This window comes from Vanacampus margaritifer, chromosome 9 (genome assembly GCF_051991255.1).
Source record: "Vanacampus margaritifer isolate UIUO_Vmar chromosome 9, RoL_Vmar_1.0, whole genome shotgun sequence".
Taxonomy (NCBI): domain Eukaryota; kingdom Metazoa; phylum Chordata; class Actinopteri; order Syngnathiformes; family Syngnathidae; genus Vanacampus; species Vanacampus margaritifer.
Window position 1 is genome coordinate 20,664,871 of NC_135440.1, and position 13,832 is coordinate 20,678,702.

At 41.8% G+C, this 13,832-nt stretch overlaps 1 protein-coding gene across 1 annotated transcript in view; it reads left to right on the forward strand.

Moving 5' to 3' along the window:
• Positions 1–13,832, forward strand: part of LOC144057464 (neural-cadherin) — an 86,690-nt gene that overhangs the window by 40,186 nt on the left and 32,672 nt on the right. Inside the window, exons 3-12 of the mRNA XM_077575039.1 lie at positions 1,272–1,497; positions 2,931–3,135; positions 4,768–4,879; positions 4,951–5,200; positions 6,580–6,722; positions 9,050–9,222; positions 9,295–9,463; positions 9,679–9,849; positions 12,026–12,198; positions 12,413–12,580. Coding sequence (XP_077431165.1) covers positions 1,272–1,497; positions 2,931–3,135; positions 4,768–4,879; positions 4,951–5,200; positions 6,580–6,722; positions 9,050–9,222; positions 9,295–9,463; positions 9,679–9,849; positions 12,026–12,198; positions 12,413–12,580 — 1,790 coding nt within the window. The remainder of the gene's footprint in view (positions 1–1,271; positions 1,498–2,930; positions 3,136–4,767; positions 4,880–4,950; positions 5,201–6,579; positions 6,723–9,049; positions 9,223–9,294; positions 9,464–9,678; positions 9,850–12,025; positions 12,199–12,412; positions 12,581–13,832) is intronic.

Consider the following 13,832-nt stretch of genomic DNA (forward strand, 5'->3'; position numbering starts at 1 on the left):
CAAAGAGGCAGTACAAGAATTATCCACTACAAAAATAATAAGGCTCACTTTTCAGCTCAAGTACTCAACATAGTTGCCAACATTTTAGAAACAACTCAGTATGACAGTATAGATGTAAAAAGTAATTTGAATGCCTCTCCAAAATTAGCTTATCTTTGTTCAGCCATTTTGTATTTGATCTCGTTAGACTGGCTGCTTTAAACCAAAATAACCAGCTTCCTGTTCAATTTTGACCAAAATATCCTATGAGACGTTTTTATGCATCTTGTTTTTTTAACAATATGTCCACCATGTTGATCGAGGAAACTGGTGTCAGTTTTTCGAATTTAGTTCTGAGTGAGTCTTGTTGGGGGACCCCAGCAGGGTGTGCTGTGCGTGTCCACCAGGATGCACACGCTTCAAAAAACTTGGGTCAGCACTGATGTCTTGTTAATAGAAAACAGTGTTCCTCCACCACAGCGATGATGAGCAGAATCATTGAAGCGGGAGGACGAAATGATTGACAGGTGGGATGCAGCTGCGACCAGTGAAGGCCCTCTGGTCAACAGCTGAGGATCCCACTTCCTCTTCTTCCTCCTCTTCATCATCATCATCATCTTCATCCGTCCTCTTTTACCTTGGGCTCATTCCAAAACTTTTATGTTTTATGATCCAGGCTGCTTTAAAAAAAAAAAAAAGTTTTTACAGAAAAATCAATGCACTATAATTAGTAGAAGACAACATTCATATTTTCTTAAAGACGCTGTAACATTAAATACAATACATGGTAATTAATAATGTAATATACCACATTTAAATTGGATTTTCTTAAAATTTCTAATTTATTTTAGTCACATATATATATATATATATATATATATATATATATATATATATATATATATATATAATTCAACTTATTATTTACCTAGAAATTATTATTAATAATCCATGTTTAGAATTGTATTATTATTATTATTATTATTATATTTTCATAATTATTACGTATATTTAAAAAAATATATATAAATTATTCAGTAATTTATTCATAATAATAATATTACAGAACATACATATTTTAGTATTATTGTATAAATGTTTTTCTTATTCATTTGATTTTAATTCAGATTATTTTCATTTCAGTTATGCTTTTTATAATTTTATTTGAATGTTGTTGTGTGTTTTTTTTTTTAAAGAAAGTAAGAAAGTATGCTTTTGTACGAAGGGTAATTCACAGAAAATAGTAGATAAGAAATTTGAAATAATACGGATTATATTTTTTTATTTGTCAGGCGGCATGGACTGCTTCGAGGTGGACCGGCGCTCGGGCCAAATCAGAACCACGGGGCGCCCCCTGGCCCCCAGCCATGAGTACCATCTGCGGGTTCAAGCCGTGGACGCCGACGGCCCCAAAGGTCCGCCGGCCACCGTGTCGATCCTCGCCGGCTACCGACCGCCGCAGTTCACCAACGCCACCTACCAGCTCAACGTGGCGGAGAACATCGGCGTCGGACAGCCGTGAGTGACAATCCTTACTTTTTTGTCTGCCCGACTACAAAGTACGATATCTACTTAATGATGAAACATTTGGGGCTAAAGTAGTATGACTACACAAAATATGAATATAAAACCGTCAGTCAATGAGCAATACATTGTGGGACTTATATTAACTACATGCATTACATGTGTTGTGGAGGAGCAAGCGTGATGGATGGATGGATGGATGGATGGGAGGAGGATGACTGATGAAGAGGACCCAGATGCAAGAGTGTGTGTGGCCTGAGGCTGAGAGTTTGAAAGTGTGGCAAATTCAAATATTTATTAAAAGCGAGGTCTGGATAAACATGAAGGGATATGTGTGTGCATGTGTGTGTGTGTGTGTGTGTGCATGCAAATGTGTGTGTGTGTGTCCCTTTGGGCTTCTGGCGCAAAGCACATTGTGTTAATAATATCCGAGTGTCCATGCCACCCTGTGAGTCGTGTGTTTGGGGGGCATGTGTCTCTGTGTGTGTGGCTGCGTGCATCCGTGTGTGTGTGTGTGTGTGTGTGTGTGTGCGTGTGTGTGTGTGTGTGTGTGTGTGTGTGTGTGTGTGCATCCATTTGGGTCCATTTGATCTGTCGCGTTCAGCTTTCTTTTCTTAAAAAAAAAAAACACATTTTGAACCTTGCTCATTCTTTAATTGCAGGGGAACTACATTTCCCACAGTGCCTTGCAAACAAAGAAATGTTTATCGTACTGCTCAGCGCAACCTGTAATTTTAAAAAACACTTTTTTTCTAACAGTGATTCTCAAAGTGCAGTCCGAGTGCCATTAGTGGTTCGTGAGCGCCCTCTAGTGGTGCACGGAAGAACCAATGCGGAAGTACAGTTCAGTTGTATTTTACTTTTAATTAGCATGGAAGCTTTGTAAAATATATATTTTTTTAGTTTTATCTAACATTATATGCAATGCATTTTAATGTGAGAAAAAAACAATATCGATTGTTTTAAAATTTTCCGATATCTTGCATAATGTTACATTGTCCTACAATATACGTTGAAAAAATTAAACCCCATTATCATTTTTGAATTGACTACACAACTTTATTTATTTATTTATTTCGGTCAGGCAATAGAGAACAGATTGTTTATGCAATGTCAACCTGGTAAAACAAAGGCCAAAAAAAAAGCAAATCCATACACAATAAATGGTATGATGTAATATAGTTACATATTTACTGGTACCTAATAAATTACATCAATAGGATATGGTGAGTAAAATCATGCACAGTATCTCTCACTAACTTTTTAAAAGATGAACAAAGTGAATTGTCTTATTTGTTGCAGAGCGTTGTAAGATACTGCCATAAAAAATCATGAAAATCAACAGTACAGATTTTTTTTTTTCCGATTGTGTCTACCGTCTGAGAACGACGACTATTAATTACTCCCAACTGTTTTTGTACGTGCAGTGCGGGTGCGGTCCAGGCCGTGTCCTTCCAGAAGAAGACGCTGGCCTACGTGCTGCAGTCGAATCCCGGCAACCTGTTCAGCATCAACCAGGAGAGCGGCGCCCTCAGCCTCACCCGCACCGTGGACTACGAGAGCGGACACAACGTGCACACGCTGCAAGTCCGAGCCTCTGAGCCCGACACTGGCCTCAGCGGCGTGAGCGAGGTACGGGAAATAACGCCACAACCGACAGACGTGACAGGACACTTCATTAGGAACACATACTGAATCCAATGAGAGCCGATTATGGTCGAGGGATAGAATCAAATTACAGAACCGGGCGAATATGTAAACTGGGAGGTCAAAGGTCGAGGTGTATAGTAATTGTAGTTATTAGTTTATTTTAGTTGAAATTGCAACACTTAAGTGTTTTTATTTTCGCCTGGAGTGATGACTGTTTAGCTTCCAAGCGCAGCTGCTGAATCAGACTTTGTGATGCAACTCTTCAATTTGCTGCTTGCGCCGCTCATCACGCACACGCGCACGTCTCGCGCACGCCGCCATTGCCCTCATTTTCGTCGTGGCGCTTGATGAAAAGTCAGCACATCAAAGCTGCGTTCACAAGCTCAGTGATCAGACGCCATCGTCGTCGCATCAGCGCTTATGCACACACGCACGCACGCACGCACACTGATTATACACACAGAATCAAAGATGCGCACACTTGTGCAAATGTGGAGAAACTTAGCTGACTCCTCCTGGGAAGCTCTGAAGATGTCATAGCTGTTCACATTAATACACAAACATACACACACACACGTGCACACACACACACACACACCTGGAGGAGTCCATTATCACCTCCCCTGCAGTCCAAATGTTGGTAAGTGCTTTAAAATGGCTACCAGTGACCCCCTAAAGGCTTTGGCTACTCTATTAGCTCGGCTGGCTAATCCACTCCAAGTGTGTGTGTGAGTGTGTGTGCATGTGTGTGTACGTGTGTGTGTCATACGTGCGCACTGCCTCCTTCTCAGTAACACTATTTATAGTGCACCTCACGGTAGCATCTATAGGTTGTGTTGCCTTCAGCCCCAAAGGACATTTTAGAAGAAATGTCACCCGGCACACAACATTGTGGAGAGACCACAAGTCGGAATCTACTGGAATGGTAATAAAAAAAAAAACTTGTGTACATAACGCAAGATCCTCATTGAAACCGTTCACAATAATTGGTAAGAATTCAATTCAAATGAGGGATTGTTTAAATGTGCTGCTGTTTTGGTTAGCAACTGCAGATAAGTCAGTTGAGCATTTAAAGTGTATTAGCACAAATTGATGGGCAGCACTGAGTTTGCGAAAAAGACACAAAAGCGTGTTTACTTGTTTTCAACATGTTAAAGACTCCACGCTTAAATTCCTCCGGGAGACGGTTTACCTGCCTCCATCGGTGCTGCTTGTTTTGAGCTTGGCCATTAATTGGGGCACGGCGTCTATATTTCAGAAAATGCACTGATCAAATTTTCTGCAGCTTCCGGCTGAAATTGCCGGAGCAGTTTGCTGACGCATGCACACCTCCAGACGTTCATCCTCCACTGGCTCGCCGCCGTTACCGAAACATTTGGCATGTCCAAAAAGCTCGAGACTGGAAAATGAGCCGCCTCTCCCATTAAATTACGGGGGATGGAAAACTGCGTATTGGCTTGAGCTCCAATGGGTCGGAACGTTTGCGACAGAGATTCAGGATTGAGAGTGAGAGAAGGACTTTTCTCTCACATTTGTCTCTATTTTGTTTCCAAATAAAACAGGAAGTTTATAAATAGAGCTATATACTTAATAACACCGAGATGCCGCCTACAGGTTGTTGTCTACATAACGGATGAGAACGACTGCACCCCGGAGTTCCTGCACTCCATCTACACCCGAGATAACGTTCCTGAGAATGTCGCACCCGGAACGTCATTGCTGCAAGGTTAGATTGCACCAAAACATTCCATCTCGCTTTCTCATTGTGAGAGTATAAAAGTCTTACATTCTCCTCAGTTCTGGCCCGGGACTGCGACTCGGGAGTCAACTCGGAGCTCTCCTACTCCGTCCACGGAGGGGACTTTGACATCACGTCCGCGGGCGTAGTCAGCGCCGCCCGCCGGCTGGACTACGAGCGGCCCAATCACGTCTATGAGTTCCTGGTAGTCGCCGTGGACGCGGGGACGCCGCCGCGCACGGGCACCGCCTCCGTACGCATCCGGGTGGCTAACACTAACGACGAGATGCCCGTCTTCTCGCAGGCCGTGTATGATAAACTCTCTCTCTCTTGTAAAAACAGGAAAAGCTAGGCTAATTGTTATCAGATTTGTAGAAGAAGAAACGTGTCCGTTACTAGATTAGTTCTAAAGAAAATTTGGTTATCTGTCATCGGATTAGTAGAAGAAGAATCCAAACAATTTGTTACTACTGTAGATTATCAGAAGAAGGTGTATGATTTTCCAGATTAGAAGAAACCAGATGTTGCCAGATTAGAAGGAGGTAGGCTATCTATTACCAGATTAATAGAAGATCTATTCCAAGATTAGTAGAAGAAGACAATATGTACCGCTTGCCAGATTAGTAAAGGAAGAAGCTAGGCTAGTTGTTATAAAATCAGCAGTAAAAGAAGATAGGATTACGAGATTATCAAACGTTAACGTTAAAATGGCTAGTAGCAGATTAGTTAGTAGTAGTAGAAGAAGAAGAACACAGATTAGTTCTTGGAGGATTAGTAGAAGAAGAAATTTGGATAGCTATTTACAGATGAATACAAATTAAAAAAAGAAAGAACATAGGCTGTCTGTTACCATATTAGTAGAATAAATTAGTCAACAAGTAGTAAAAGAAGAAGTTAGCCTAGCTATTACCGTATTAGTAGAAGAAAAGCATGAAGCAAGATTTATTTGTTGCCATAGTAGTAGAAGAAGCTAGTCAACAAGTAGAAGAAGAAGCTAGGCTAGCTGTTGCCATATTAGTAGATGAAAAGCAGCTGGACTACCAGTTACCATCGTAGTAGAATCTAGTCCACAAATAGAAGATGAAACTAGGCTTTCTGTTACCATATTAGTAGAAGAAGTTAGTCAACAAGTAGTAGAAGAAGAAGTTAGGCTAGCTATTACCAGATTAGTAGAAGAAAAGCATGCGGCAAGACTATCTGTTACCATAGTAGTAGAAGGAGCTAGTCAACAAGTAGAAGAAGAAGCTAGGCTAGCTGTTGCCATATTAGTAGATGAAAAGTAGCTGGACTACCAGTTACCATCGTAGTAGAAGCTAGTCAACAAATAGAAGATGAAGCTAGGCTAGCTCTTACCATAATAGTAGACGAAAACAGCTAGACTATCTGTTACCATAGTAGTAGAAGAAGCTACCGTAGTCAACAAGTAGAAAAAGAAGCTAGGCTAGCTCTTACCATATTAAAAGACAAAAAGCAAATATACTATCAGTTATAGTAGTAGAAGAAGCTTAAGTAGAAAAATAAGATAGGCTTCTCTGCCTCTTACCAGATTTACAGTAGTGGAAGAATCTAGAAGAATGCTAGGCTAGCTGTCAGCAGATAGGAAGTAGTCTGTTATCAACGTATCTGACATCAAAGAAGAAGTAAGGCTATGTCAGCCAACACTTTCACTCATCTGAATTTGTTTTCAGCTACAAGACGTTCTTGAGTGAGGACGCGGGGCCCGACACCCTGGTCGCCATCGTCCACGCCCATGACCCTGATGGCGACGGAGTCTCGTATGCTATCACCGGTGGCAATGAGGACAGCAACTTCCTGTTGGACAACCAGAAAGGTGAGAAAGACACACTCTTTTGAGCTTGGGTAACAGCTCTGGGAATGGCTGTTTTTTTGTTATTTGCCCGTTTTTGGGGTCCTCCACACACCTAAAAATGCACACTCTGGGATGTATTAAGCTTACTATTCAAACCTGGTCATAAACTGTTAAACGATGTACCCACATGATAAGTTGTGGTTGGCTGTCCCCATGTGTTTATAGATAAACAGGTAGTTTGACAGCATATACATTTTCTAATCGAAAAAAGAAACTACAAAATCGCAAAATGTAAATCTACTTATAATTAATTCAAATTATTTGTCACTGGTTTATGTACATAATAAACATGCATTCATTTTTATGGGAAACACAAAACCGTGTTGACGCCGGTTCTCCCTGGATAGTCGGTATGTTGTTTGTTAGCATGCATTAGCATAACAACATGCAACAGTGACAGAAACATCAACGCGCACGCACACGCACGCGCACAAGTGCAGCGGTTGTTGCCGTGGTAACCGGTATATTGGGGACAAAGCTAGTGAGCCCCTAAACAGGCGTGAATATAAAACACGAATACACACATAATTATTTATTGATATTCAGCTGTGTTGCTCATGTTTATCTTTTTGTGTGTTTTGCACCTTATCGCCCAGCATGCACTCCTCTGCTGCACACACGCACGAGCACACATACACACACATACAGTACACACAGCAAAGCGCTAAACACATAAATGGCTATAACAGTGTTTTATTGTTACCCACGCACGGCAGATAGCCTTTGGCTTGCCGGGATGTTGGGCTCTGTCACTTCAAAGTGTGTAGTAAGTATTTTCATGTCGATGCCTCCCTGGCAAAGCTGCTTATGTGTTAGTTTGTTTGCTGTCTTATGCTAATGCCCGCCTGATTGTGCGCACATGAAAATACAACATTGGTTTTTCAACAAGGTGGACTAATATGGGATTTTCACCACCCATGCTGAAATTTGACGCTAACTGACTTTCTTTCAGGTTCTCTTCCCAATTTGGTGTGAAATACAACTTCTGGGGTCAAGTTATGTTAAGTCTTAAAAGAGAAAGAAGGAATATAAATTGAGCATAGCAGCGAAGTTAGCACGTAGCCGTTTTCGCTCAGTGGTCCTGTTAGGTTTGGACTCCGTGATGTCGTCTGGATGGATAAATTCTGAGCAATAAATGGACAATGGAAATGCCAAAAATGGAATGGAACTGAACCGTGCTATATGGTGGAAACAAGAGTTAAGGTTAGGGTTAGCTGTTTGGCGCTAGGTTTAGTGGGTAGTGTAAGGGTGGGGGTTAATATCTGGGGTAGAGTCTTTGGTTTAGGACAGGGTTCACCAATTCCGGTCCGCGAGGTCCGGAGTCCTGGAGGTTTTAGATTTTTCTGAAATTTATAGAAACATGGTCTACGTATATAGAATTTTTTAACCTAATTCTGGTTACTTAATTCTGTCTGTTAGCGAGAGCCACTACATCGTGATAACTTACATTGATGTTTCTGCATTTGGCGATTTATTATTATATTATATTATTAGTATGGGATTTTTTTTTTAATGGGCTTTAGGTGAACTGATGAATACACACACGCACAAGCACGCACGCACATGCACATGCTCACCCACATACAAAAAAAAAAAAAATATATATATGTGTGTATATGTATATATATTTAAAAAAAAAAAAAAGAGAGAGAAAGAAAAAAAACCTTTTTTTTTTTAATTTATTTATTTTTTTAAAAAAGGAGAGCAATGATGATGTCAAATTGAATGAACAATACTGAGCTCTCCTGAAAAAAAAGAAAAAAAAAGGTTTGGACTCCGTGATGTCGTCTGGATGGATAAATTCTGAGCAATAAATGGACAATGGAAATGCCAAAAATGGAATGGAACTGAACCGTACTATATGGTGGAAACAAGAGTTAAGGTTAGGGTTAGCTGTTTGGGCTAGGTTTAGTGGGTAGTGTAAGGGTGGGGGTTAATATCTGGGGTAGAGTCTTTGGTTTAGGACAGGGTTCACCAATTCCGGTCCGCGAGGTCCGGAGTCCTGGAGGTTTTAGATTTTTCTGCCTACCAACAGACCCGATACTAAAGATCAGGATCGTTATCAGGCCATGCTGATGAGTTGATTATTTGAATCAGGTGTGCTAGTGGGAGGAGACATCTAAAACCTGCAGGATTCCGGACCTTGAGGACCCTAATTGGTGAACCCTGCGCTAGGGTGTGGGGGTTAGGTTTTCAACTAGGATATATGGTTAAGGTTTTGGGTTTAGTGTAGGTCTTAGTATCACATGGCTTTGTACTGCAATACCGTGTGTATTTCCTGTTTCAAGGCATCATTAAGCTACGGCGAAGCCCTTCGCCTAGACTTAAAGGTCCTCAGTACGTCCTCACCATCACCGCCACCGACGACAACGTATCCGGCGGTCCGTACCCACTCAGCAGCTCGGCTCAGGTCATCGTCGGTATCAACGACATCAACAACAACAAGCCCGTCTTCCAGGAGGTGGCGACCATATAAAGTCTCAACAGTCTCAAGATTCAAAGTGATCTGATTGTTGCTATGTTATGTTTGTAGTGTCAGAACTACAGCCTGAAAGCTGCCGTTCTGGAGAACCAGCCACCTGGGACTTTTGTGCTGAGGGTCCAAGCCCAGGACGCCGACATGGGGGTGAACGGAGAAGTCAAGTACGGGATCATGCACAGGGACGGGGTGTCGTCTGGATTTGACATCCATCCGGACACCGGTAGGTATCGCCGCTATGTATTCACTGGTATCAATTAATCAATCAATCACATCCAAATGGCAATCTTGACCGTGCCCAACCCAAGAGTTACGAATAGTATTCCCGTTCAACAGGGAAAATTGAGAGTTGGTATACAAGTCAATTGAGCTACAAGCATGTAACAAATTTAAGTCATAAGTGAAGCAACCACCTCACTGGGTGCCTTTATTCGTCAGGCGTGATCACGACGGCGGTGAGTTTTGACCGGGAGCGTCAGCGCGAGTTCACGCTGTCGGTAACGGCCACCGACCAGGCCGAGGAGCCGCTCATCGGGATCTGCCAGATCACCGTCCTCGTCGCGGACCGCAACGACAACGACCCCAAGTTTGAGAACAGCCGCTACCAGTGTGAGTGTTTGGTTTACAAATCGTTAGCATTAGCATCAACTACTAGCTTGTTAAGCCAGCTAACTAACGTTAAAAGATTGAGCTGATGTACGGTTTGAAAGTTTTAGATTGTTGGTGGTATGTGCATTGTGCAGTATATATTTGAGATGAGGTCTTTATTTGGGCTAACAGCTGTCACTCGTACTCGGGTGTTCTTAGCGCACATCTGTTGCCGAGCTCATTCATATTCAGAGTTAGCTCGCGCTCGCACATCCTCCCTTGGATTTGTTTCGCCTGAGCCCTTCTGTCGGGATCAGGTGAAGTTTGTCAGTCGGCTGTTAGCCGTCAGTCCGCATCGGCGTCAGGCCGGGAGGCGGGCGGGGATGAAGGAGGGATGAAGGAGAGATGACGAAGTTCTTCAGGCCTCGGTGTGTTTGTTTGTTTCTGATGTGTGTTGTTTGGCAGTGTGTTTTGATAAGCGTTGCGTCACAAGTCGTCCTCGTCACATTAGCTCGAGAGGAACTCATTAACTATTTAGCGCACACGTTCGAATGGTTCCGGCGTGTGTGCGTGCGTGTTTTAGCATTCATCCTCTTACAATAAAATCCATATTTGATTGGCTCATTAAAATTAACGAGAACAGAATGCAGTGTTTTAACTCAACTCTAAGATAGGTATTCCTAGTGATGGGAAAATGAAGCCTCATGAAGCACTTGTGATATGTTTTGACTCCTCTAGATGGCACTATTGGTTTAAAAAGGCAGTGGAAATGTAATACATTTTCAATGCACTAGCCTTTATATTTGAACCAAGAGCACCATCTAGAGGAGTAAAAAAAATAGTAAAAGTGCTTCATGAGGCTTCATGAGGCTTCATTTTCCCATCTCTAGGTATTCCCAAGGGTTTCAAAATTAGCTTCAAGTCAGGGTTGCAAGTCAGGTTTAAGGTTTCAGATTATTAAAATGAGGTGAGGGTTTGTAACGGTAACGAGGTAGCGTTTCAAACCAGTGTTGGAATTTCAAATTAGGGTTCAAACAAGCCATGTTTAGGGTTTGAAAGTAGGGCTTCTTCAAATTTGAGTTTTAAGTAGGGGTCAGGATTTCAAACAAACACTCTAAAAACAGTTGGGTCAAAAGTAACCCAATTATGGATAAAAAATGGACCAATCCAATTTTTTGGGTTAATTTGACCCAACTTTTTGGGTTGTTTTATACAAAATGGCCCAAAGTAAAGGATCTGACCAATATTTATGAGTTGTTTTACGCTTAAAGACCCATTTCTTGACTCAAAGTTGGGTCAAATCAACCCAAGTAGAGGATCGGTACATTTTTGAGCCATAGTTGGGTTCTTTTTGACCCAACCCAGAGTGAAGGATTTTGGTTTTAAAGTAGGCGTTCATGCCAGAATTAGGGCGTCTAGGTTTTTAAAGCCTGGTTAGAGGTTAAAATACTTGCCATTAATTTCATGCAATTTTAAGAAAAAATATATATATATTGGAATTTGGGATATATAGGTCTTTCTTTATTTTTATTTTTAGCTGTCACTGGGGTTTTTTTGGGGGGGGGGTGAGGGGGGGGGTTAGGTATCAAATAGTATTAGTGGTATCGGCACTTTGTATCAGTATTGGTGAAGACTCAAGAATACTCGTTCTGGTATCAGTCTGAAGAAAAGGAGTATCGAACATAACTAGTTTCAAGCCATGATTAGGTTTTAAATTAAACAAAGGTAAATGTTCCAAAGTTGGATTTCAAGTTGGGCTTTAGATTAAAAAAAACAAAGGGGTAAGTAAGGTTTTGAGACAGGGTTTCAAATGGGGCTTAAGGTTTCAAATTAAGGATTTAAGACAGGATTAGAGTTTTAAAGAAGGTTTAAGGTTAGATGGATATGGTTTCAAATGTGGCGCTGATGCTGTAAACACGGTATCAGCAATGCGAACATTTTTGTTTTTGTCTTTTGCGTGATACGCGTTGACATTCGTTGTCCAGTCAGCAGGAAGTCTGCAGGATTTCCATAAAAGTCCAAATGTCAGCTGTTGACTTTGCAGCACGGGGAAAAAACGGAGGCGACACAATGCTGCGCTCCACGTTATTTTACACATCTGCTGTCATGTCGGTCGCGTCAAACGATTCAACGCGGCCGCGGTATGTTTGCTGGAGGTGTTGTCAGTCAACCCCGTGTGTCTTGGCCTCTCTCTCAGATTTCCTACGAGAGGACACGGCCGTGGGGACGAGCTTCCTGCGGGCGGCGGCGCACGACGACGACCAGGGCAGCAACGCAGCCATTGCGTACTCGTTGTCCCCGCAGAAGCCGGCGTACCTCCACATCAACCCCAGCACGGGATGGATTTACGTCAATCAGCCCATTTCACAGGTGAACGGACGCAGAACTTTGTACCCCAATTGTGCCGCTCACACTATTTTACTGAAACTCCACATTTGAGTAACAGGCCTGAAAGTAACTAGAGTCTTTAGCATAGCTAGTAAATTCTTCAAATGTAGCCACATAGCATTTATGCTAATAGAAAGTTGACACTTTACAATGAGTCAACAAAAAACGATAATACCCTCAAAATTCCTCCTGGCAGACGTCCAAGATCAACCAGCAGATCGTGGCGTCAGACGGCGGCAACCGCAGCAGCTCGGTGGAGCTCACCGTCATCATCACCAACGTCCACAACCAGCCGCCGCACTGGGAGCAGCCCGAGTACTGGGTCACCGTGCCCGAGAACACGGTCAGGGACGCCAAGATCCTGGTAAGTGCGACTCAGGCATTCTCACACTTGCTAGCTTAAGTAGGATAGATACCGGTGTTAAAATAAGACTCTGGTCAGTGTGGAAGTTCTAATTCAAGTGAAAAAAGTACAGATTCTGAAATCATTAAGAAGTAAAAAATAAAATAAAATAGCTAGACAGTCTGTCAAAACAGTATATTCCCATGGCTATGCTAACATTGTGAACTGACTAACAACAAATGCTAATTGACTGAATGGTAACAACAGAAAAAATAAAACCTTTTCTGTTGGGCTGTGCTGGGAATCACTCCCTATACACTATACAATGCCCTAAATGCATGCATACTGAAGAGAATCTTCAATAGTATCTTGTGTGTCTCAGAAATTTCTGAAAATAAATCCTTCGAAGGAACTGTTCACCGATCTCAAGTCTGATTCTGAAAATCAACATTACGAACACGCGGAAAACATAAGGATCGTTTTCCAACAGTGCCTAATGAGTTTACTGAACCAAAACCACCCAATCCATGCAGTTACAACACAAAATGGCTGCCGTCGATATGTTTAGTGATGGTTTGTGACTGAAAACGTTTGGAAACTGTTGACTTGTGTTGCGAAATATTTATAAGTAGAGCAACACATCACAAGATGCTGTGTAATGCTTTCTTTGTATTGATTTTTATAAAATTCGCTCATCTGAAAAAAAGGATGAGATTGATTAGTTTCACGTAACCTATTTTGACAACGTAAGGTGTATGGAGTACAGATATCTGTTGTGCGTCAAATATTAGGTACACTACCCAATGAGATATATTAACCAAAATATTACAAATGCAGAAGTTAAAAATCGCCGGAATGTTTTATCGAGCTCCTATTTGGATGTGGTGATGTTGTGTACCTAATGAAGTGGCCCTCGAGTCTCCCAGTCTGGCTCCTTGCTCTCCGCTCGAGTGCTAATCACACGCCGGAGGAGCGCTAGTTTTAAATTTAGCCGTCCTGTTAATTACACCGCTAACGAGGTAGAGAGGCAGTCTGTCATGTTGTGTTAAGATTTTTTTTTTTTTCTTAACGGCATATGTGCTCAGGTTATTTTTAAAACTTCACAAAAGTTCACTTATCCACCAAAACTTTGTATGTCTCATAACATGTTTATGGCGTAATGGTTGTTGGGAACAATATACAGTGGTTTTTTTCTTATGTTTTTAGACTTGTGTATGGTGGCAGTGAACAATTATTTTGGAAGGAGAAAGTTTAAAGTGTGTGCACATGTAGC